Consider the following 25,338-nt stretch of genomic DNA (forward strand, 5'->3'; position numbering starts at 1 on the left):
CATTGCCGCTCCGAGGGGAACCTCGCCTGGAGCTACCAATTCCAAATACTTGGTGCGCGCCAACCCCGAGTCTCCCTATCTCTGTTTCGGCTGGTTGGATGGCTCCTTCGGGATCCCCTGCCCGGCAGAGGCAGCCGGCGCACAGGGGGCTGTTCCCGGGGCAGCCCGCCGGGCTAGCGGCAGTGCTCCTGCTCCATAGCCGAACTCACCGGCCTCGCCCGGAGCAGGGCCGCTCCTCCCCTCACCGAGGACACCCGGAGCAGGAGCTGCCCAGGGGCACGGAGAGGCAGGGCTCGGCCACTGGGCCGCGGGAGCGGTGAGCACGGATGAGATGCCCAGCACGGCCGTCGCCCCTGCCGGGAAGGCCGCCGCCTCCGCGGGTCCCGCGGGCGCTGAGTGGCTGCGCGGCCGGGCCGGGGCGGAGCGCGGGGGCGGCCGCCGTCCCGGCGCGGCCCCGTCCCCAAACAGCGCTGAGGGGAGCGGCGCGAGGTGCCGGGCCAGCAGCAGCCGCCGCGCCGTGCGGGCCCTCGCGGCCCCGGCCCCGCGCCATGGAGATAGAGGCAGCCGCCGCCGCGCAGGTGAGAGCGGCGCCGCGGCCCCGGGCGGGCACGGCCGGTGAGGGCGAGGGGCGGGGCGCCCATCACGAGCCCGCGGAGCACGTGGCGCGGGCCCGCCCCCCGGAACGTGCTGAGTCACGGTAGGGGCGGGGCCGCGCTGCCCGCGGGGGCCGGGCCGGGCCGGGGTCAGCGAGGGCCGCCCGCAGCCGCCGCCCGCAGCCTCGGCAGCGCGGGCAGGGCCAGGGGCCGGGGCCGCCCCCGAGGGAGCGGCTGGGGAGGCGTCGGTGCCGGAGGGGCTGCCCGAGCCGGGTACAGCCTCGAGTCGCTGCCCCCGGCGGGCCCGAGCGCTCCCGCTTCGCACTCGGGTGAGTTACTGCCGCTTCCCGCTGCTGCGGCCCGGGCCCGCTCCTGGGCTGTTGCACAACCGGGATGTCCCGGGTTCGCCTTGGGCTCCGGACCAGCCTGGCACACGCAGCCCGCGGAGCCCGGCCGGGCCGCCCCGGCACCTCCGCCTGCGGAAACCCCCGGCGGGGCTTTGGTCACAGGGCAGGCGGAGCCGGAGTGGCCTCTGCCAGGGCGAGTGTCCTGGAGGCTCAGAGGTGTTTGTGGTTTGTACTCTGTGCTGCGGAGCCTCTTCTCTGGAAGCCTGGGGGAGTTCAGTACTGTTGTGTTACAAACTAGTTGCACAAGAGCGGTGTGAATAGCTGAAAACATAATTGAACTCCATTATGAATTTATATAATTGTGCTTTTCTTGGGCGTTTGAAATAGAAGCATATCCTTATCAACAAAATGCTAGGTTTAAAGAAGTAATACTTAAAACTTGTTCCGCAACTGCTTTAATTCTTTTCATACTGCAAAATTAAGTCTCAAGTGTTCTGATTCTCTTCTAGTGTGTGTTGGTATGCATATGCTATGCAGTAGAGTTTCTTCTAACGTTGTCCATGCTTTAGGATATGTAAGTGGGTACTTCCTACAGGTAATATGACTTCAGCAGTATTGGATGTACCTTTTTCTGTCCGTTGGATAGTTCCTTTAGATTCTTGGGCTGCTTGTAACACTGCTTGGCCATCTGTTTTTCTAGCCCTGGGTAGCACAGCCATGACCTCCACCTTGCCTCCTCGGTTTGTTGGCAAATACTACAGCAGAAATCACTGTCTTGGCTGGTGCTACGTAAGCACCGTGTGAATTTGGTTTTGCCTCTATTATCCAGGCACTTTTGGCCTCGTTTCTGAGGTACTCTCAACAGACCAATTCCTGAGTATATGATTCTGTACCTTCTTGCCCAATCTACTGTGACTTCTCTTCCAGAAACCTCGCTTTTGTTACTCATTTGCTTTTGTCAAACCCTCTTTACTAAGCCACCTGCTGCACTTTTCCTATCTGAGCTCGGCAGCTGCTGATTGCTTCTCTTGCAGACCTGGCCTGAAAAGGCAGTGTGTTTTTTAGATAGCAACTTATCATCATCTTTGACATATATAGTCCTAAGTGTATACATTAAATGGAAAATTCGCATTCCCTGTACCCTAAAATGTTCACTCAAAATAAACAAGGGGAGATGCAATCTGCATTTAGCCCCTCAGATTTTGCAAGCCAGCAGATGGTTAGGGTGTTCTTAGTGTCTATGTGCCTGGCAACAACAGTCATAGCAGTGAAGGTAAGTGTGGAGGGATTGATCAAACTCCTTAACCAGAATAGAAAACCTCCACTTTCAGCTATGTACTTCTGGGGGAGTTAGCAGAACTATTGCCTGCAATATTCCTGTAAAAAGTATTCCCTTGTTGTACCTTTCTGCCTGGAAGGAGGGTGCACAGAGGTGAAACGGAATGTTGCCTACATGGACCTCAAACCATCCAAGAAAAAAGATTGCAGTGGAACAAGTGGTCTGGATGTTTCAAATTACTCTTGAGAAGGCAGGGACTTGGTAACTTTTCAGTAAATGTGAAGTTTTTGAAACGGTTTTCTGTAACCTTGTAAAAACAAGCCACTTAGTTATAAAATTTTGAGTCTCATGATAACGAGGCAAAAAGAATTCCCTTTCCAAAACAGTGAAACTGTGGGTTGCACTAGATTGGAAGTAAAACCAATTGCAACAATTGGCAAAGCCAAGTGGACAAATAATTGAGTGTGCATGCAAATGTATCTGTTAGGGTTTTTCTACCTAGAGAGCTGTCCTGAAGAGTCTCCAGCTCAATTCGTATGATCTCTTTAGTATAGAGGGCTTTAATGAGGAATTACAAATACTTTTCTTTTTCTTGACCTGCTGCATTAAATTGTCAAGTGAGTGGGTTTGTTTATATTCTCCAATAGCCTCTCATTTCCACGAGGGTACATTTTGTGGGAAAGTTGAACAGGTACCCTGCTCAGGGCTGGCAGCAATTCTTTGCTTTTTGGCTTGTTGTTGTTTTTTGTTTTGTTTTGTTTCTTTTAGTTTCTTGAATGTATATGTAGATAGACCTATTAATGTACACCTATTAATGGATGAAAATCCATATTTCTGAATATATTGTTATCTACTAAAATGTAGGACAAGTTTGGAGGAAGTACATGAGAGAGTATCACAAGCACTTCCTTAAGTAAAAATGCATTTATTTTGACATTTCCACTAGTTCTGTGCTCACCTTGCTATTTAGCTGTATTGGTAGAGCTTTCTTTCCTTCCAAACTCAGGAAAGAATATCTTCCAGTGAAGCCAGTGTTAGATATAATGCAGTGTAGCATGTTTGGCTGAAATGAACATAGCCTAGCAGGAGCTGATCTTGTAAATCCATTCAGGAGAGCAGCTAATTGGATATTGTTATTAGTGTAGTAAATATCCATCATATGAATCCTGTTCTGTCACATGTCATTAAAATATGCCAAGAAATTAGAGTTGTATTGGAAACTGGGGGAAGTGCAAGTTCATTGCCTCAGAAAACCTGACTGTCTGACTTGAAGAAATTAATATTTAGCACTCAAAGTTGGAGAAGAGATTGGCTATAAAAGTTTATTGGGAAATGTTTGAAAGAGACCAAACTGGAATAAAAAAGAACATCCATTGTAAGCAGAAGGCAGCTCGCTGTTCTTGTGTGCTTTAAAGAAGTTGAGATGTTTTTATAGGACTGTGTGGGTGGTTAGAAAGGTTTGTGTTCACTTCCCGCTAATGTTCATGGGCAAGAATAATTTTTGACTTTCTGTCTCTTACTTTATTCTTTTTCTTTTTTACTTGAAGAAACAGGGATGTTACTCATCCCGAATAAGAATGTTGTAGGTTATGTATAACCCTGAAAGAAAAGGAAATGGTTGAAAATTATTATTGTATCTATTATGCACCTGAATACTGGTTTGATTACTTTTGCTTTCTTTACCACTTGAATTTGCAAAGCAGAAAAATACCTGTTTGATTGGTACTGCTACTTCTGTGATCCTGACTGAAATGAATGTAGCAAGAGCATCTTGAATTTATTTTGTTAAAAAAATGTCAGATACCTTTGTGGAGTATGCTGGGCTTTGTGAGGTGATATTGAGGAACAGTAGAAGTGGAAGGACCCAAGTGAAGTATTTGTTCTGAGTAAAATCAATTCATGCTATTCCTTTCTAGAATTTTTCAAACATGGTTGTAAAATTTTGTTGTATTTGCTCCTTCAGTAGAATTAAGAAAATTCAAAATGGCGAAAGCTGTTGGAGTTTGTCACTGAAAGTTTTGGAATGCGGCAGACTTTATAAGGAGAATGATAGGAGTCAATTGCAGCCTCAGAAAAGGATGAACTTGAGGGAGAAAGAGAAAATATGCAAAGTCCAGATGAAGATGCCAGCAAATGATGCCACATGTACCCATACCTATAGCACTGGGTGTGTGACTCGCTGTGAAGAAGAAATTAGTTTGATTTTTGTATCTTGAGCACTCCTTTCTATTTTTTTCCTCTTTGCAATTATAAAGATAAGCTTTAAAATTACTAAACCATTCACTAAATTTAGGCCAAATTGTGCAAGTGTAATGTATTTCCAACAATTGTCTTGGCCAAAGCCAGTGCAGTACAAGTTCAGGCAGTAACCCATTGGCATGAATTAAATATTAATCCCCTGCTGATTGAGTTGCAGCCAGCAAGAAGTCCTGCAAAGTCTCTGGGTTAATCACCTGGTTAAAGTTTGCTTTGGCCTCCATCTCATTCCAACTCTTAAGTAACCTATTATTTTAATGTAGCACACTCCTAGAAAACTTGAAAGGATTTGAAGTCTGTTCAGTTTTCTGCTCCAGTTTATTATACCAAAGTTGGACTTTGTGCCACAGAATGCCGCTTTAGGTGAAGGGGAAAGAATATGACACCTTGGTCGGCTTAGTCCTTTCTCAGCAATAAACTGATTTAATTGGTTTTGAAAACACTTCATTTGCTACCTCTGCAAGTCTTTCAATATGACCAATGGGAAGTCATGGAGGAGGAGCTGGAAGTCATGACTTTGAATTTGTGTTATCCAAGGATGACTGATATACAGTGAACCCCAGTGCTGCTCAGGGTTGCTCAACTGCAATTCTTTTATGGCATATTTGTTTCATTAAGGTAAACAATTAAACCAGCGGTAAGAACTGAAGGCAGCAATGCTGTCTGTGGTGTATAAAACTGCTGAAAACAGTGGAAGGCTTATCTGGAACAGATAATGGAAAATGCCTTCAATTCAAGATAGACATTGTGTACTTTTAGCTTTCCTACCCAGTAACTGCTTTCTCTATGGGAAAAGCAAAGGTAGTGACAGTCATGTCACTGCATTAATTGGCAGTAGCAAGAATTTAATTATCTTATGGCACTTTACTCTTTTACTTTAGAAAAGTTTAATGATAATGCTCTGTGCAGCACAGTAGTGAAACAATCAGAGCAATACCTATTTTTCTGTATCTGTGATTTCTAGATACATATTTCTTAATTTTTCTTTACTATTTAAAATAAGGAAATTAAAAAATATATTCCCCATTATATTATCTTGTTTTAATATTTCGTTAGTTTTACTTTGACAGGGGTATGCCAACAGTGGCCATTTCAAATGGAAGCAAAGTCTCTCAGAACCATACATTTAAATTAAGTATTAATTTGGCACCATACATTTAAATTAAATATTAATTTGGGTAACCAAGCAATCTGTAGCAACATCTAGTACAGATAGAAGTGTTTAATTATTTGACTGCTTTGAAGAGGAGCATTTGTCTTATGAAGGATCTTCTGTTTTCTGTCTTTTGCCAGTTTGAATTCTTAGTGAAATATTTTCTGTTTTCTTTCAGTGACACATTGATTTTTCAATACTACGTGTCAATACATTGGTTTTGTATTTGCCTCTTAATTTATATCTTAATATTCACTTTAATATTCACTTTGAAATACTTAGATTTTTGACATACTGTTCTGGAGATCTTGGAAAGCTATTAGGAAAGAATCAGAGTGTTAATAACTCAAAGTTAAGTTAGCGTTGTCCTACCAGCAGAGTATAATTGCTGTTCAGTAGTATATTACTAAACCTTAGCACAAGTACTAATTGGCACAGCTCTAGTAGAATGGGTATAGCTTACAAATAATACTTATGTGGCTGCAATTTATGCACCACAGGTACAGCTGAAGTTTTTTATTATGTCAGTTCAGATTTGTAATTTTGGCCTGATCAACTGCAGTTTTTATACTGAGAAGAAGGAATTTGAAAACAAAACAGTGTTTGTTTATCAAAGCTATTTGGAAGGTACTGTAAATGATGTAAATGATTATTAATGTTTTCTATCTTTAAATGTAAACTAAACCTAAACCATTTCATAACGTATGTCTTAGTTGTGGATGCTGTTGCAGTACTGAGGGAGCTGTAACCGCTCAACGTTGTACATGTCTTGCAGTTAGACTTTTAGCCTAACTTTTGCAGTATTATTATTAGCAATCTAGTTAAAAAAGAGAAGAGAAAGGGAAAGAGAGTTCCTTTAAGACTGAAGTTGCAGCAACAAAGTTATGTAAGATCAGTTTGAAACCATCTCTTTAAAACCTTTTAAGGAAGTATCTTCTGTATTGCTATGAAATGTAAAGATATCATCACCTTTTCCCTCCATGCTCCCACTTCTGTCTTGCAGTTTCAAAGTTTCATTGCTGTTTGCTGTATTGATTTTTACATGCTGTCTCTTGTAAGTATAACAAAAATTCCACTCCTGGAGACAGCTTGCGAAACCAAGTTTGCATACTTGGGAAATTGACTCAGAAGGAGCTTGGTTGATAATGTGCCTGTAAGAGGAGGTTTGTTTTATGATTAAGGGTGTGTCTATTTGCTGTGTTTGAAAATTAATACCTACAAAATGTTACAGCAGTGACTTTTCAACAGCTGAGTTATGTGAAAAGTTGCTGTGACTCCAATTTGCTTCCTGCTCAGGTCATCACCACCATTTTGCTGGAAAGAGCTATGATAAAAAGATTATGGGGGTTTTTGTTTGTTTGAAACCTTGTGGTAAAATGAGTATCTTCCTACTTATTTCTGTAATTAGAGTGGAAAGCTTCCTGTGCTGCTTGGGCTCCCCACTGGGAGATCCCCATTCAGAATTCCCAGGCAGCATGTGGTTGGTGCAGGTCTGCCCCTGGGAATGCTGCCTGCTCCCCCTGTGTGAGAGGGCCAGTTTTAATTCTGCTCTGCAGCCAGCCACCTGGGTGGGGACACTTCATCATTTCTTCTTTCTGCCCTCAGGAGCTGCTTGCTTGAGTTACGTGCTCTTGCGTAAGAAGAATGAATTTTGTTCTAAATCAGGGTATTTCCAGTTGGATTGCGTGCAGTTATGTGACCAGATGACGTGTTCCACAGTCAGCTGGGTAGCACAACAATGGACAAGAGAGGATGACAGGGATGAGTGGGTGGCTCTGAAGGCTGGTGCAGCTCAGCTCAGAAGGGTAAGATTTTTGGATGCTTCATGGCTGGAAGGAGAACACGGAGACTGTATCAGCAGAGGTCATCCAAGACCTGTCAGTAGGGGCATTCCACCCCATTTTGTGACACTAATGCTTGACTTTACCACTGTCACAGGAGGAGTCACTGATGTGTCTGCACCAGTGCAGATAATATAGTCACGTTCTTGGTACAAGTGTACTGTAGACCCTGATGCAATCTACTGTGAATTACTTGACATGAGATGCATGGACATGTTTTCTGATTTATGACACAGAATTATATTCACACTTGGCTGTGTTTCTACTGTAGATGTGTCTTGAGATCTGTATCATCTGAGGAATTTCTGCAAGATTGTCCCACTGATATTTGTAAAAGAAATCAAATAAACCTGAGTAAACTTTTGAAACAAGTAGCATTTAAGATGCCAAAGGATGAAAATAAAAGTAAGTCCCTAACAAAAATGGTGCTAGTAAAATGCATAATATGAAAACCAGAACTTATATTTGAATCTAAATTATGATTTCTGACAGCTGGTCTTCCAAATTATTTAAATTTAATTATTTGGCTATGGAAATGCACATTGTATTAATGTGCCTTATAGCTGTGTAACAGCTGTAACAGGTTGCAACAGAGAATTACAGCACAATAACTTCTGATACTGTGCTTTCTATTTTGGTTTTAGTATTTGAACTAGAATGTTACCAGGTTAGTTCTTCAACTAGTATGAATTGTTGTGACTCAGTGAAATGTTGTAGTGCCATGGAATCTTTTCTGGCTTGATTTGTAATCCTTTATCATCAATCACTTCAGGAGTGTAGTCTGTGCTGACTACTCTTGGGAGACTTTGCTCAGCTGACAGCTAGTGCATACATCTCTAGACATCTTGGATCTCTCCAAGTGTATTTTTGTCAGCAAAGTGAAGAATGGAAGCCCCTTAAATAATAAAACAGTTAATGGAGTGCTTCAGATTATTTTGAAACTGTCACTAAGGTCAGACCCACAGAATTATCTTAAATTCAAAATGAAGCTTGGGATGAGAGTTTTTGATAAAATGGACTATGAGTTCTCCTGTATACTCCAAGGGAACAGGCATGGAAAAAGCCCCAAGGAAAGTGGTGGGTGGTGGAGGCTCTTGATTTGGACAGAAGGACAGTTACTTATGGTTGAGTTTTGCAGTTTTGTTGCTCTTTTGACAATATTGAGCATTACTTTGGCAAGAGCTGTAAAACCATTTACCTACTCTGGTTTATGCCTTGGAAGATGAATTAGATGCTTTTGCTTTCAGGATTTATAAATTGAAAAGTGAGGGTTGGAATGCAGCACACAGACAGAGCTTTTGTTTTCTGCCCAGTTATTGTTCACTTCCTCAGTGGGTTTACCTTTTTTAAGCAAAAGCTGTCATTGTGGAAAGAAATGATAAATTGACATGTAGATGCCTGATTTGTTGGCCCTTACTGAGCTTTCTGATTCAGTTGTTTAACTTTGCAGGACCTTCATGTGAGAGAGATTGCTGAAGCCTTTGTGGGGGCTGATGATTTCTGGAGGCTTGCTTTTTGCAGATAAATGTGTGGATTACCAGTGCTTAAGAAAATGAGTAAAATCTACCCTGGCTTCATTCTATGGATAGAAGGATAACTCAAGTATCCTGGTGTGGCTAGAGAAAAGGGAAAAGCTATATGAACTCTTTTCATGCAAATTAAATAATGATTTCTGTGATGCTTTGTGTAAATTGAGGCAGAGTCTTCTTGGTCAATAGTGCACGGTTGAATGGTATTATTCTTGACTGAAGTATGTCACTAATAAACGCTGTTCACAGTGTTAAATTAAGTTCACAGTGCCATTTAACCATGAATTACTCTTTTGGAAAAATATTGCCAGCACAGCTAAAATGTGCCCCTCTGGGTATCCCTTTCTCAAATCTGTTATGATTTTGTACTGCCCAGTGGTAAGCAGTTGACTAGCAATGTATTTTTGGCCTCTTTTCTGGGTTTGGTTTCTTTTCCCCTTGCAGAAACTAAATAAGAAGTGTATTAGAGGTTGAACACTCAAAAAAACTCCCACCCTGCTTGTTTAGTGAGAACTGTGCACTGACTGAATTCCCAGCACTGTCTGTATGGATTATGTATGTGAAAAGGGCATGTTAATTGCAGGACTGACTCACTATTTAACACCTGTGCCCCACGGACTTCAGTGGGGACTGTATACCTGTGTACACTGGCAGATGTAGGCACATCTGGAGCAAACACTGGTCCCTGCAATTTAACTTTATTCTTAAGCTTTTAGTCTTAAGATAGTACTCCTGGCTGATGAGGTGTTTGTGTGGAATTTCCTTGATGCAGCCACAGTAGCTGTCTGTGTTTCTGAAAGAGGGCTGCTGGGTGTGTGCTGCCAGGACACTGGGTGAACCTCATTGCTTTCTAGTTCAGCAGGCACTCCAGTTGCTTGCCACTGTAGTTGGGTCCACAAACAACAAGAACAAAGTAAGTTGCTTGTGAGATGAGTGGAGTGGAGGTTGACAAGATGTGCCTCCCGTGGTGTTAGAGTGTGCAGTGTCCACATCCAGGCCGTGCTGCAGCTGCAATGACCCAGCTGGTGCTGTCCCTGTGACTTTCCCAGCCATCAGCAAAACAACAGCTGGAAATGGGGATTTTAAACTGAGATGCCAATGCAGTGAAAACGTGTAGTACAAGAAAGATACAGTCCTGGAAAATATATGGACCCTCAAACACACAGTTTTCATGTTTGGTTTGAAACTTGCTTTTCCAAAAGGTGTGAAATCAAAATAGTGGCTAATAAGTTATAACACAAGATTATAATGTTATTTGCAGTTTTTAGGTTCTTTTACTGTTCCTATGTTCATTTTGCTTCCTGATTTGTTTGATTGGACAAAAGAATGTTCTATAATTTGACTGGATCATGTTTCCCAGATGACTGAGCCATTATTGTAAACAAATCCTCTTGTGTATAAACTAGTGAGTATCCTGTGGCAATGTCTGCAGAGTACATGTTTGGCTGGGTATAGCAGAATAGCTTAAAGATAATATTTTCTATATTGAACCTACAGTATTTGAAAAACAGTGACCTGTGTTAAAGTGGGATGCAAAGGCTTTTGTATTCCTGTGGTTGAAAGATCAGCAATATTTTTCTCATATTATTTGTTTACATATAAGGATTTGTTGTTGTTGTATAAATGACAAAATTCAATAAATGCCTGTTTCATTATGATGCTGTTTTAACTTGGGAAGGAAAAAACCTCTCCAAACACAAATAAAGGCATTAAAGCCGTATTTTGTTTCAGGAAGAGCTGGTCTGTCTGAGATGGCTGCTGTTTGAATACCTTTCAAAATGGTGTTATGTGGTGCAGTACATGGTGATTAGACAGCTAGAAAGTCAGCCACAGCAGAATCTCTCTCCTTACTTGTTGGGGCAGCACAGCAGAATTTTGTTGATGTATCAAGCAAAATCAAACAGACAGACTAACCCACTCTTGGTAAACAATCCCGTATTTTTGCCAGCCTCCCAAGTTCATGATGCAACTTGTGTAATAGATTGTAACTTGAATACATATTAACTTTTTTGTGCTTATTATTGACTTAATTTTGTAATGCTGCTGATGCAAGATAAAGAAATAGTAAGTCAATAACTCTGTTAAACTGAAAGAGGGATTCAGAATTGGAGTGTAAGGGACTGCAACACTACTAGCCAAATATACTGTGGAAAAGGGAAAATTTGATTAATAAAATAGAATTAGCACTGAAAAGGGAAAAGCAGAACCCATTTAATTAAACAGCAAAGCTCTGAAAACATGTATGGCTCACTGCTTTAGATACAAATGCTTTAGAAAGCACTCTGGGATGTCAAGAGTTTTAGGACTAAGTTTGAAGAAGTGGGATGACAACCATGGCCATTTTTAGGTTGTTTGGAGCAGCCATGGTAGCACTTGTAAATATGGGCATAATTCAGTTTATTCAAGAAAAATTCATTGTAATCAGTTCACCATGTTAGACCTTACTCTGTCTTTTCTTTATGGCTAAGGCAAAAATAAGGGAATTGGGAGCAGATAGCAATGCTTGGTAGATCTGGTCCTCAGTACAGATTGCAAAAATCAGGTACTGGACAAAGAAAATATATACCAATGTCAGACTAAAGATTTTGCTTTCTGTAAGCCATGCAAATGAGACTGTGGATTTGGGATTTCAATTTTTTTTATTTTTTAAGTATGTTGAGGTGGGATCAGTCTAGACCCCATTCAGCCTCTGGAAATCAACTCTCTATATTAAACTCCTACTAAACTACTGTTTTAAACCACCATTTCAAATATGTATTGATTAAACAATTTAGAAAAGCACAGCTGCTTCTGGAGTGTCTGAGATAGATCCTGAACCAGTCTTCTGCAGAAAGATCTGCAGCACTGATCTGTTGTACCATAAATGGTCACCTCAGAGCAGACCAGAAGTGGTGGGCAAAGGACATAGATTCGTGTTTCTGACTGTTGGTGATGAGACTGAGCCAGAGAGGAGAGTGGTGCTCCTGCTGCTGTGCCCCAGGCTGGGAGTGCTGGGAGGCACTTGCACATGCCCAGTATTTTAAGGAGTGTCAGGGAGGTGGGGACTGATGCTCTTATTTTGCAGAATAAGAGAAGATTTGCCAGAGTGAAGAAGTAAGCTCTCTGTGTCCTTCCTTTTCCTGTTCTTTGCTGTGTTTCTGATGTAGGTGTTTTCCTTTGCCTGCTTTGGTCTTGCTTTACTGTTAGCTTTAGGATTTGCAGGTTTTGGAATTGAAATAAAGCTAGTACATTAATGACCATAAACAGCCTTCAACAGCTATTTTTTATTGCACTTACATTCTTGCTCATTTTATGTTCTTCAGGCTTAAAGAAATTTGTCCTTTCACTACACAGGGTGAAAAAACATATATACCTTGTTTTTTACAAGGCATATACAAGGTATATTTTCTCCCTGGCAGTTTGGAAAGCTTGCTTGCCATGGAATGCCTTCAAGAAAACCATCATGTTGAGAGCTGTACATAACTTACAGACAGCTGTACATAACTTACAGACTTAGCCTTTGTTGATACCATGCCTGGAAGATGACATTTCAGGTAAAATACATAAATAATCCACCTCTCAGAGGAGTTGTTTCTGGAGTGAGGGTTGGGAGAATGGGTGAGTAGTATCCAGAATTGTACTTCCAGCCAGGCAGAACTTCTCCCAGTCTTTGTCAGAGCAATGCCCTTAGATGAGGCTTAGTAGTGAAGTTAAAGAATGCTGGACAGTCCAGCCAAGAAATTTTCAGCTAATCTAATTTATAAGTATAGATTCTGACAACTAGACATTTAGTGAGATAGCTTGCTGTAATACAGTGAGAGGTACATTCTGGAATATGAGATGTGTGTTAGGAGAAAATAGAAATTTGCATACACAGACTTAACATTTCAGGAACTGATCTTATCTGGCTCTGTTGGGGCAGAAGAATGTCCCAATATGCATGGACAGCATTTAACAGGTTTATTTATACAGACAGGGGGTGAAAATTCTCTTGCAATATCACTTCTTTAAAGCTAGGGATTTTCAACCCCTTTTGAGTCCTTTCATAGGTAAGTAGGCCTGCCAGGGCTTTAAGAGTGTTTTGTGGCTCAGGTATCCAAAGACTTTAGGACCAGGAAGAGGAAATGGGCATAAAGAAAGAGAAGCAGGCTGGTGTAGTGTCAAAACATACTGGTTTAGTGTCAGTACAGTCACACCAGTGTTAGGTGGCACAGGTATGAAAGACAAGAAAAAAGCATCCCCTTCCATCCCTCCAAGCACCTTGTTTCCTTCCAGATTCCTCAGAAGGTCTTGGTGGGATAGCAGACAGCTCTGCAGGGCAGTCAGGGATTTGACCTCATGTATTCACAAATGTCAGGTTGCTGTCATGTGGCTTTGTTTGACAGCTATCTGTTCTGTCACACTTCCAAACTCTGAATTCAGACATCTGAAATTGCTGTTGTACCCCTCTGCCCACCAGTGTAAGTAACTTCTGTCATTCCCTTTTCCCCATTCTTCTTGATTGTTTTTAAAAAGTTATGGGTTTGGGCTAACTTTATCTGCTTTCTGTACTCTCTTAAACATAAGGCTTATGTGTCCAGAATTTTCTTCTGTAATTGTAAGCTGTAATTAAGAAACTTACCTTGAAAACTATTTAGAAAAATAAACAGTAATTATGTTTATTTTATTTTTAATTATGTTTATGTTTATCTCAGATGCCAGAGATTATCTGAAAACATTAAATTATTTATTAATAATTCTTAAAAATTACTTGAACAAAATCAGTTCCTCCAGAGAACAGTGAGGTGAAAGCCTTCAGCTGTTGCTTCCACTGAACTTTTCTTAAGTGATAAGATGCTGCCAGTACAAGCTCCTCTTGTACTTGCCTTATTACTTGATGGCCTTCTTTTCATTCATGCCTTGAAGTGTCTCAGGTCCTTGGGCCTGTTTCACTTCCAACACTTTTTTTTTTTTTAATTAAAGCAGAAATGTAAGGTGCTTTTTTCTTCATCCCCTTCACTTTCTGGAAAACATAAGTGATAAGATAAAAGTGAGGGATACTTTGCCGTGTCTGCTTCTGTGGGTAAGCTGTAGGAATGCTTCCCTGCTCCTCGTGCAGTGCTGGTCTGAGCTCCCTGCTGGATGCAGTAGCCATTGATTCTGTTGCTCTTTATTGACTCCTGCTGGCATGGGAAATCATCTGTCTTCATGGTGTTAGGTGCTAATACAACATGGGAAAGGAAAACCAATCCTTGTCTGGTGGGAGATTCTGCTTGTGTTATCTCAATTTATGGTGCAAAAGGCATGACTGGAGAAGTAAATGCACAATCCTCACAATATGCTCTGTATCCAGGGAGAAGCTTACAATGGGTTGAAGGTGCCGAGATTGTTTCTCTGCTTACACTTAGGCTGCTGGATGTTTCCATTCTAGCAAGGCTACCTGTAAATGGCTCATATTCCAAACAGCACCAAAACCAGTCAGATAAACCAGACAGGGATGAAACAAAAGATTAGCGTTTTGTTTAAAGCGTGGAAGTCAGTCCATGAAAGTAACATGAAAACAGGGTCTCTTTCCTTTGTTTACCCTTCTGTAAACATTTGCTTAGGAGCAATAAGAGTTAATTGTCAAACTTTACAATGTAGTCAGAGATTTTCTCATAAAATGTATAACAGACTCTGCCCAGATGGCAAATGCTGATATGTAAATCTAAAACATGAAAATTTCCATTGAGGGCCAGATGGTGGCTTAATGTGAATTGTTTAACATTTATGTTTATCTTATTAAAAGTGCCTTTATATGTCCAAACTAAGCTATTGATGTGGTTGGAAGAGCATATCACTAAATGAACAGAAAAATCAAACCATCAGTACAAGGCACCTCCTGCTTACATGGATCATGGGAAAGCAAACGTCTTCTGTTGAGAGAAGTTGTTTCTCTGTCTTCAAAATTGTGAAGAAAATCAAACCAAAATCAACCAAAATCAAATCACTGTTTGTCTGCTTGGGAAAAGTACTAAACCCATACCATTTTCTCCAAAGTTAGGAATGTTGGATGACAGTAATCCACCAGTTGAATCCCATAGTGCAGTTGCCCTTGGCCGAGGCGTTGGTGCTCAGAGGAAGGAGCTGAGCTGCAGGCGAGGGGGAAGCGCCACAGCTGCAATCCCTCCTGGGCACAGGCTGGGCTCTTCCTGCGGCCCCTTGGCTCTGCCAAGCCCATCATTTCCTCTGATGCAATCCAAGAAATTGCACAATGGAGGAAAGAACAAGTGGGTGCTTGTGGAGCCTGTCACATGAGGCTGTGCCTTTGCTGTAAATGTGTCTGATATTCAGGGAAGTGGTCAGCCTGGCTCTGAAGGGCAGCAGCCAGCTCTGGGTCAGATGAATCTTTCACAGGACTCCTGGTGCACGTGTTCCTGTTTAGAGGCCAGTCTGTGCTCACTTGTCTCTCCAAATGAATCTTTCTGAGACAAGCACATCATGTTGAGGCATCTAAATCTAGTGGGTTGCCCTTGCACAGGAGAGGAGGGCACATTTTAATAGCTTTAGTTTTACACTTCAGGCATTGAGTACACAGTTACTTCTGAGATACTTTCACAGTAGAAGGGGAAAATTGCTTCGGTGGTGAACCTAAGGTAGAATGCCTGCCTGTGTGGGTACCTCTGTGTATGTGTGTGCTGGTGTTGGACAGGGCAGGGAAATAAAGAGGAAGACTGTGGGGAGGCTAAAGGAACAAAATTGCAAAATGTTTGCTTTAGACTGCAAGGGTTTTTTTAAGAGTTCTTTGCCATTACCGCGTGCTTGTGGTTGTGATTCATTCCTCAGTGAATCACTTGTCAATGTTGACTCCCTTAACTTTAACCTGAGGCTTTGGACTAATGACCAGAATACTTATTTTTTCTTGAAAAGGGAAGTATTACTAAAAGCATTGGTTGAAATTATAGATAAGCATTAAGTGTAAGGTTAATATTTAAATCAGTGTGCTGTTAGATACTACATATCAGCATATTGGCCAGAAGAACACTTCCTCCATATAGCCCATTTATGTTAAGAGTAATTAGTTGAATTGTTATTCAAAGTTAAGACTAATATTGCTGTATTTATGCACAACTTTTCAAACTGAAAATAGGAGGGCTCTTTTTCTGTTACACGGTGGTAACAAAAACAAAACAACCCATCCTTTTGGTTTTAAGTGTCACTAGCACAACTAAATAAAATTTAAAAGTGCTCCTGACAAGCAGTGCCCTCCTGGGTAGAGCATGACACTGTTTGGCAAAGCTCAACTGTCTGCCAGAGATAAGACACTGACCTAAATATGGTCACTTGAAGAATAGTGACAGGAGCCAATCAGTGCTGTCATATTTGTCAGACAACAGCTCAGATCCTGACAGTCTTGATAAGTATGCAAGCATATTCATTCAAAAAAGAATCCTGAACTGACTGCTGCACACACAAAGCGGTGTACAGGCACAGCATTTTCTTTGGTCAGCTGGTGTCTTTGGAGACATCTCATCCCACAAAGGAGGCAGCACCCAAAGCTACTTACTTTGATAGTGAATGTTGCCATTAGAAGGGCTGAAAAAGGTAGTAGCTGGGTCTTAAGTTTTTGTACTAAGGCTACATGGATTTTCTTCTTAAGGAAAATGTGTTTTGCCTTCTGTAGCTACAGGAAGAAAAACTTTTGTTTTTCATTATTTAACCTGAAACGGAGCACCAGTTCTGATATTTTTGTGCATTATACACACACATGCACATAAAAAATCTTCTGAGTCACATTTTTAATGGTGCTTTGTAAATGAATTCAGAAGTGAGCCCTAAAATCCAGATCCTGCAGTTTTATCCAGAACATATTGCAAATGCTCAGAGACTAGGAAACACTTTTGGATCTGCTGCAGAAGGAGACACTGAGCAGCTGGTAAACTACTGGCCCTTAATGAAGCTATACCATATTGCAGTATCTGCAATTACTGCAGAACTTAATTAGTTCATTTTACCCTGCCAATCTGGAAAGACCAAACATTGTCTTGGGCAGCCTCTGTAATAATTTCAGCTTCTTCATTGCTGGCCATTAAAGTCGAGTTTGGTCTCTCCCAGCAAGGTATAATTTAATATGTTTTAGATTTGGAAGTGCCTGCATTGTGTTACACAAAGATATTTTACATAATTACCCAATTTTAGTAAAAATACATTTTTTTAGTTATTAGTAGAAGTCATTCATGCCATGTGGAATGAGAACAGTGAATTGTTTGTTCAGATGTGGACTTGGCCTAAAGCTTTTTGCCATAGCTGTTGCACAGACGTGATCATTTTGAATGGCAGCATGAGCTGGCATTCAGGTTACTTTGCTTCTCTATTTGAAAATAACCTTCAGAAGGAAGGGAATGTTTTAATTTGATATGGTGGCAAAAAGTTCTATCTTGGGTGTAGAGCTGCTGAGTGAATCAGGAAGGTTCTGTTTAAATGAAATGCAGTGTTTGGTGTATTACTTGTACAGTGTTAATCTGATGAGGATGCCCAACACTGAACATTATTTTCACATGCTGCCCTGAAGGGTAATTTTAAGCATAATAAAATCAAAAATTTCCAGGCACCAGCTAAATGGTTGGCATTTACCCATCTGAGAAATGTGGCTAGCAAATATTAAAATTCTGTATCAACAGGCATACAAATTAATACATTTAGAGTGTTAGTTTGAGTGTTTTCTTCATAGAAGAAAATACTCTAGACTTCTGCCCTAAGAATATAGACTATTTGAACAGTAAAAAACTAAAAGAAAAGAATCTATTAAGCCCCTTGGCCCTCCCCAATAAAAAGCCTTGATGCAATAAATTAAAAGTAATTATAGCCATAATATATATTAAGCAATTGCTCTTTCCTAAATAGCAGAATTCCATTTGGACTCTGTGATGAGCCAGGGGCCAACTCATTAACAGTATTTGAGACCCTGCAACCACTGTTTATACTCAGCTGCTCCAAACCAGCCACATTTAGAACATCAGCACAGACTAAGATTTAAATTACAATTTCTTACTAATAGTCTTAATAATTGTCTTTAGTGCTAGTGATGTTATGTCACTTGGTGTCTTTGAAAACAGATTTTCCTGCAGCTCTGAAGCTCTGTTCTGCTGATCTTTAAGAGTAATACCAGAATGGAACATTACTAATCCAAAATACATTCTACATGGCTATTATAGTTACTTCAGGAAGCCTCCATCATGTTTTTAGGCAGCTTTTGCAGTTTTACAAGAACATGTGAAAAAAAATTTACATGGTCAAACTTCTCAATTTCTCTCTTTTCTCCTAAAAATTGCTTTCTTTGTGACAAATTAATTCTGTATCTTCATGTTTTCTATGAGACAAGTCAAAAAAGAAGAATATATTTATCCTCTGGCTAGTTCCTGTATTACCTTACCAATTGTAATAAATTCTTGGTTTCTGTGAGCCTCAGTGTGGGCCACAGAAGGCAAGCCACCAGATCACACACTTCAGAAAGGTCATATAGAGCCATGTTTTATTTTGGTAATTTTGTAGGATTAAGAGAATAAGCTTCAGTTACATGAGTCTACCCATTTGACACAGAGATTTAAAGCTTTGCTGTTGTTCTAAACCAGTTCTGCCTGGAAGGATCTTGCTTAAAAAAAGCATTTCTGTTGCAGGACATGAACCTGATTGACATCCTTTGGAGGCAAGATATAGACCTTGGGGCAAGACGTGAAGTGTTTGATTCTAGGCAGCGGCAGAAGGAGTATGAACTCGAGAAGCAGAAGAAACTTGAAAAGGAAAGACAAGAGCAGCTCCAAAAAGAGCAGGAGGAAGCCTTGCTGGCTCAGCTGGAGTTAGACGAAGAGACAGGTGAATTCATTCCTGTGCAGCCAGCTCAGTGCATTCAGTCAGAAAATACTGAGCCACCCGTTGCTTTCTCACAGGTAAACTCCAGTGGTGTGAGTGCATTTAACCCTTTTTCCATTCACAAGAAGGCATAATGCTAGTGGCTGCCTAAAATTAATTTGCATGTGTTGCTGTAATGGAATATCTTCTGTTACTAAAACATGCAGTAACCTTTTTCCATAACTTTCCTATTTAGAACACAGAGCCTTCAAAACCAGAAGCAGAGGCCTTGTCCTTTGATGACTGCATGCAGCTCTTGGCAGAAGCATTCCCGTTTATAGATGAGCATGAGGTAAAAATGCACAGTTCAGTGGTTTCATGGGTGCTTTTCCACAGGGTCAGTCTCATGTCTTCTCTGACTAAGATTTGTCTTCACCATAAGACTAATTTGTGGTCTGAGTTTTCTCCTCAAGCTGGCTCCAGCTGACATAAAGCACTGAGTAGGCTTGAGCCTATTTTTATAATACTCCATTAAAAAAAATGCTTTCCTTAAGAAACACCTGTTTGTTCTGCAGAAATGATGCAGAACTCCAAAAACTAGGTTTTTGCTTTGGAAAATGTACATCTGTTTTTTTGAATGTGTTTTTTAGTTATCATTGTTTTGTTCAGGTTTTAATTATTTGTTTAAACCCTTCAGGCTTCTTCAGCTGCATTTCAGTCACTGGTTCCTGCTCAGGTCAATAGCAACCCAGCCTTTGTTTCCTCTGATCAAACTCGGCCACCTGAATCCCCTGATCTAGTACAACCCACTGATGCAGAGAATATGCAGAACATAGAGCAAGTTTGGGAAGAATTACTGTCCCTTTCAGAGTTGCAGGTTAGTATAACAAGTACCTGAAAGACAAAGTATGTTCTTTTTGGAGGACTATAGTACTTTGGAGAAGGCAGTACAATAGCATCTGAAGAGATGCTGACTATGACTTGGTTTCTACACCTGCAGGATGTTTATACGTCAATATAAGCTTTAATTTTTTTTAAAAAGAATATATTGAAAAACATGTAGAAAGCATGAAATGAGTTGTTTATGGATAAACCTTAATGAAACACTTGTCAGTCAGAACTTCCTCATGTTTAGCAAGTCAGTGTTTGTCTCTCTGATACAGCATGACCATCCTTAAAATGCAGCTGCTCAGAAATGGACAGTTCTGAGTCATGGATCTACAACAGGAATTGTTTTCACAAGTGTTACTGTAAATGTTGGGGGCTTTTTGGCAGTGTCCAGTTGTGTGAATACGATTACTTTTGCATTCAAGTTTTATCTAAGGAGAAGGTTTTTTTAAAGGTGATAATAGAATATATATTTAGGTACACAGAAGAGTCATGTATATTTATATGAATGCTGTTCATACATACTCAGTAAGAACAACTTGTGTAATGTATGTGAACTGGATATTTCCAAGGAACAAAAGAGTCACTTTGCTAATACAGAGAGTATGTAGGGATTTTTATCCTATGTTTACATTTCTGTTTTCCTTATATTTGATTATAAAATTGAATAAGTTTATTTTCAAATATATTACTGTAGAATGTCATCATGCTTTCCAGCATGCTGCTGCTGTACTTTATGCTATTAATACAAGAGATGATTGCTTGGTGGAGTGCCCATAAATCTCAATCATATTTCAAAAAACTGAAGTGAAAATTTGCAGAAGCTGAATTTTTCCTGCCACTCTCCCTCTTCCCTTTGTCTTTTTATATTTTTTATATTCTTCTAGTTTTCTAACCTGATTACTGTGTTAGGCTTAAAGGGCCCACATAAGTAACAAGTGCAATTGGCTGTGAAGAGGCAGCAGTGATGGTGAAAATACATTAAGAAACCAAACCAAAGTAATATATTGCAGTAATTCTGAATAGTAATTGAATAATTTTCTTGAAAAAAAGAGATTATTAAAATAAGGGCACTGCCTTTTACAAATTATGTTTAGAGAAATGGAAAAATAGAGCTCTCACATTGAAAATCTTAGCTTAAGCATTGAACAACCTCTAGTTAAGTAATTCCTGGGGGATGGCAGGCCTGTTTATTTCAGCTTCAGTTAGGCAACTGCCTGCTCATTATAAAGTTGTTCTTGTAGCCAGTGAAAGCCCGGCAGTGGAGCAGTCTGACGCTCACACTGGTGTTAGCCAGCTGAACTACTGTGTTTGCCTGGCTCCATGTTAGCACTCTTCTTACTTCACCAAGAATTACATTGCTCTGTGCTGAAAGCTCCTTCATTCAGTAAATCCTAGAAGAATCTTGGTTTTGAGGAACTGTGAACTAAAAGTAATAGTTCTAGAAGTCATTGTTTGCTGTACATGCTCATTAAGTCTCATTCAGGAATTTTACATTTCTGTACTCATCCATTCCTAGCAGTGGTGCTTGTGAGAAGTTCATACCTGGCAGCAACTAGCAATTGCAGTTTCTCTAACACATTGGAATGGATGTCTTCAGCATCTTGCTCTGAGCCTGAGAGGCTCTGCTCTCTTACTCTAAAATGCTTTGTCCAGAACAAGTTGTGTTGTGCTCTTGCTTTGGTATCTTGCATCGTCCTCCATTGCCTCTTCATAGCACAAGGGTGCTGCATTTAGACTACAACAGTGTTATAAAACCCCTTTATGTCCATGTTGATTGCTATTTAATGCTTTTGGGTTGTAGAAAAGGATTTTATCAATTGCAGATGTGTTGCTCAACTTCTCCCTTGCATTGCCCATCTAGTGCCTGAACATTGAAAATGATAACCTGGCTGAGGTGAGCACAGTGACAAGCCCTGAAACCAAGCCAGCAGAGATGCACAACAGCTACAGTTACTGCAGCTCGTTACCCATGCTGAAAAAAGATGTTAACTGCAGTCCAGATTTCCTGGATGGTATGGAGGGCCCCTTCTCGGGCATTTTGCCACCAGAAGACACCAGCCAGCTGAGTGTGAACTCCTTAAATGACACATCCCCTTCAAACCCTGATTTCTGTGAGGATTTCTACACCACGTTTATTGATACAAAGGTGAACGGTGATGCAGCAACAACGAACACTATCAGTCAGTCCCTGGCAGAGATTTTAAGTGAACCTATTGATCTTTCTGACTTTGCACTGTGTAAAGCTTTCAATGGCACCCACTCAGGGACCAGAGCAGAATGTAACGATTCCGACTCTGGTATTTCACTGAACGCAAGCTCCAGCGTAGCATCACCGGAGCACTCTGTGGAATCATCTGCCTGTGCAGATAAGACTTTGGGTTGCAGCGATTCTGAAATGGAAGACACAGATAGTGCTCCTGGAAGCATGCTGCAGAGCAGTGCTGGTGTGTACTCTTTGCACCTCCAGGATCAAGTGTTTTCTTCCTTAGGGCCAAGCACTCAAACATCCAGTTTGCCATGTACAGCCACACCAAAGAAAGAACCCCCTCCTGCTCCTGGCCAACCCAGAGTTCCCTTCACAAAAGATAAACCTCCAGGCCGCCTTGATGCTCATCTCACAAGAGATGAGCAAAGAGCCAGAGCTCTGCAGATCCCTTTTCCTGTTGAAAAAATCATCAATCTGCCTGTTGCGGACTTCAGTGAAATGATGTCTAAGGAGCAGTTCAGCGAAGCCCAGCTTACACTTATTCGAGATATACGCAGGAGAGGCAAGAACAAAGTGGCTGCTCAAAATTGCCGTAAAAGAAAACTGGAAAATATAGTAGAACTGGAGCATGATTTGAGTAACCTAAAAGATGAGAAAGAAAAATTGCTTAAGGAAAAAGGAGAACATGACAGGAGCCTTCATCAAATGAAAAAGCAATTCACCACCTTGTACCTCGAGGTCTTCAGCATGCTACGTGATGAAGACGGAAAGCCTTACTCTCCCAGTGAATATTCACTGCAGCAAACTAGAGATGGCAATGTCTTTCTTGTTCCTAAGAGCAGGCAGTCGGGGACTAAACTTTGAAGGGCAGTTCAGCTGGTTCCTGTTCTCTGAGTTACTAGTTTTGTATCATTATCATGGTAGTTTTTACTGTGAGGTGGAATGCAGAATTAAGTAATATTTGTCAAGTAAGTCTATGCAATGATAATTTTAAAGTTGTTGATTAGTTTATGGAAAATGCAAGTTGAAAATTAATCAGATAATGCAGATGGGCGTATACAAAATTTTTAATCTGATTTTATAACAGACATTTCCTTCTTATAGCACCACTTTGACTAGTTTCCATATATATGTAAATATTTAAATATACCATATTTATATACTGCTCCTATCTATTGTTATATTCATAGATTTGATATATATATATATATTAAAAAATGATTTTAGCCTTCTGAATATAATTTCTTGCAAGACAACCAGGATGGCTTCTTATATTTTTTATAAATATGCAATAGTGTTCCCCATTTTTCTTACACATTTATACTTGCTTTATATTTAATATATTAATTTGGTATAAAAGTTGACACTCAGTGTTTGATTTTGCCTTATCAGCTCATTAAACTTTTTAAACTCTACTTCATACACATTTATTTCCTTAAAGGAGAGAAATCCTTGCTAGTTTTCCAAGGCTAAGTCTTCCTGTAGCATAATTATCAATCACACAGCAGTGTCAGCATTACCAATGCTTCATTCCACTTTGTTTTAATAACCTTTGGAAAGACCATGTAACACAAAGTTTCAAGTCTGTGCTAAGCTCACAGTTTTTGTTTTCCTCCTTGAACACTATGTAAATTCATGAGATCTTTTTTCCAAAGGCATTTAAAATCTGTTAGAACATTGCCATCATTATGGCCTTTTTTGAGCTAAAATTTCTGCAGGCTTTTGAGCAATTCTCCTAGAAATACACTACTGTGCCTCTGACTTCAGTCAATCAGCATCACCTCTCCCTGCTGTTACTTTGATGCTTATGGAAAACTGCATACTAGCAGCCATCCACTTGCCCTGTTTGGAATCTCTGCTCAGAGAATGGAAAAGCTTTGTGGAGTTTAAATTATGATTTATAAAAGAGTAAAAAATGGGTAAATAAATAGCATGGTTTTGTTTACTATTCAAAAGAACTCATTGCACTTGATTGTTTTGGATTTTTTCAATACATAAAATGTATAATTTGTAAGACATGTTGATCTGAACATTAAAAACTATCTTCACCCCTTTCAAGTTCTAAAAGGCATGCTTGATCTGAAGTGATTTTTATTTTGCCATTGATGGGTGGGCACTGGGGGAATGCAAGACACTGCTGCCACTTAAAGCAAGAGGACTAATTTGAAGATGGCAGTTTTGGAGCACAGGCATCCAGAAGCGCACCCAGCCATGGCCCCAGACAGTCAACACTGATACACAGTAACTCTTAAACACAGGCAGGGGCTGATGGCAAAGCACAGAGCACCTAAAACACTCCTGGGTTCCCCTTGCCATTAACTACGCTATCAAATGTCTGTCAGGGAAAATTCTCTCCACAGCTGCACTATAAATACCTTTAATTACAAATTGGCTATAAAAAGACATCTCAGTAAACTCCTGCCCTGCACTCCCATTTGTTCCTTAATTTCACTAATGTGAAAGCCAAAGGCAAACAGCACTCTTACAGCCTTTGCAGGCACTGCTGTATTTGTACCATCCATTTGTCTAAAACAATACAAAGATACTTCTTCCATTACCAAAACAAAAGTACAACAACAAAAAACCTGCAGTTAATGCAGCAGCCTTGTTTGAATTTCATCAGGTGAAGAATCAGTCTAAAGTAACTTGGTCTGTGAAAACTTGCATTCAGTTTAAACCAGTGTTCTTCACATCCTCACCACAGTGCATGCTGCTCTCTCATTGAACCCCCCACTATCACTAAGGAAAAAGTTACTCATTACTCATATATATGAAAACATCAGATTGCAAATTATAACCTTCATTTTTACTATTATTACTGAGGTACAGAGTATGCTCCCAAATCTGAGTGACTAGTGACATTGCCAAGTCAAAAGCCTCACACTGCTGACCTCATACACTGACAAGCTGCCACATGGAGACCATTTGTTTCTTGATCAAAACGTCCCATTTTAAAATTATTAAGAATAAAGCTGAAAAGCTGGCCTGAACCAAGGGGTTTTGGCTTGCCAGTCTCAAGTTGGAAAGATGATCCTGTAAGAAAATGTGTTGCAATAATTCTAGACCACTTAGTGTTCTTCACAGCACTAAAAAAAGGCGATGCCAACGCATTTTAGATTGTAAGTCATTTGACAATACACACTTTATTCTGATACAAAATTGAATTATTTTAACAAATTTTAATCCATTATGGACTATACTGAAATTTTAAATTTCCATGCTATTTTAACTTGTTTACCCACAAGTTTCAAGATGTCAGCACACTAGCACCATTGCTCTCGAAGTCTTTGCCAGTTATACCATTTTATTCTGTTTCCAATCTTGCGGTATTATCTTCTACATGAAGGCCAGTTTTTCTTCTGTGGAGATACTTGGATTACTTTAGTTCAGGAAAAGCTAATAGAGAGAGATGTCAACCTGTAGCACCCACAGCAGAAAAAGAATCATCCATCAGATA

At 40.5% G+C, this 25,338-nt stretch overlaps 2 protein-coding genes and 1 long non-coding RNA gene across 5 annotated transcripts in view; 2 read left to right on the plus strand and 1 right to left on the minus strand.

Moving 5' to 3' along the window:
- The window catches only part of AGPS (alkylglycerone phosphate synthase), a 75,465-nt gene extending 75,010 nt beyond the window's left edge, over nt 1–455 (minus strand). The window contains exon 1 of the mRNA XM_077181376.1: nt 1–455. The gene's annotated coding sequence lies outside the window, so the exon portion shown is untranslated.
- NFE2L2 (NFE2 like bZIP transcription factor 2) lies at nt 453–23,948 on the plus strand. 3 transcript variants are annotated; one of them, XM_077181373.1, is made up of 5 exons: nt 453–578; nt 18,613–18,882; nt 19,041–19,136; nt 19,482–19,661; nt 21,537–23,948. In XM_077181373.1, exons 1-5 carry the CDS (start codon nt 549–551, stop codon nt 22,743–22,745), a joined length of 1,785 nt encoding a protein of 594 aa, XP_077037488.1. In that variant the 5' UTR covers nt 453–548; the 3' UTR covers nt 22,746–23,948. The 3 variants fall into 3 exon arrangements, with proteins under 3 accessions (XP_077037488.1, XP_054492677.2, XP_077037489.1); XM_054636702.2 differs by lacking the exon at nt 453–578 and adding an exon at nt 724–922; XM_077181374.1 differs by lacking the exon at nt 453–578 and adding an exon at nt 7,286–7,433.
- LOC129122732 (uncharacterized) lies at nt 7,442–10,732 on the plus strand. The gene is made up of 2 exons (XR_013183026.1): nt 7,442–7,874; nt 8,920–10,732. It is a non-coding gene; the product is annotated as an uncharacterized LOC129122732 (long non-coding RNA).
- Nucleotides 23,949–25,338: the final 1,390 nt, after the last annotated feature.

Source organism: Agelaius phoeniceus, chromosome 7, assembly GCF_051311805.1.
Source record: "Agelaius phoeniceus isolate bAgePho1 chromosome 7, bAgePho1.hap1, whole genome shotgun sequence".
Lineage (NCBI taxonomy): Eukaryota > Metazoa > Chordata > Aves > Passeriformes > Icteridae > Agelaius > Agelaius phoeniceus.

Excerpts from the sequence above, each read along its gene's own strand:
- NFE2L2 (XM_077181374.1), top strand. The coding sequence starts at position 7,332 with ATGACGTGTTCCACAGTCAGCTGGGTAGCACAACAATGGACAAGAGAG. Across the intron at positions 7,434-18,612 it reads GTGCAGCTCAGCTCAGAAGG|GACATGAACCTGATTGACAT; the intron begins GTAAGATTTTTG and ends TTTCTGTTGCAG. Across the intron at positions 18,883-19,040 it reads CACCCGTTGCTTTCTCACAG|AACACAGAGCCTTCAAAACC; the intron begins GTAAACTCCAGT and ends TTTCCTATTTAG.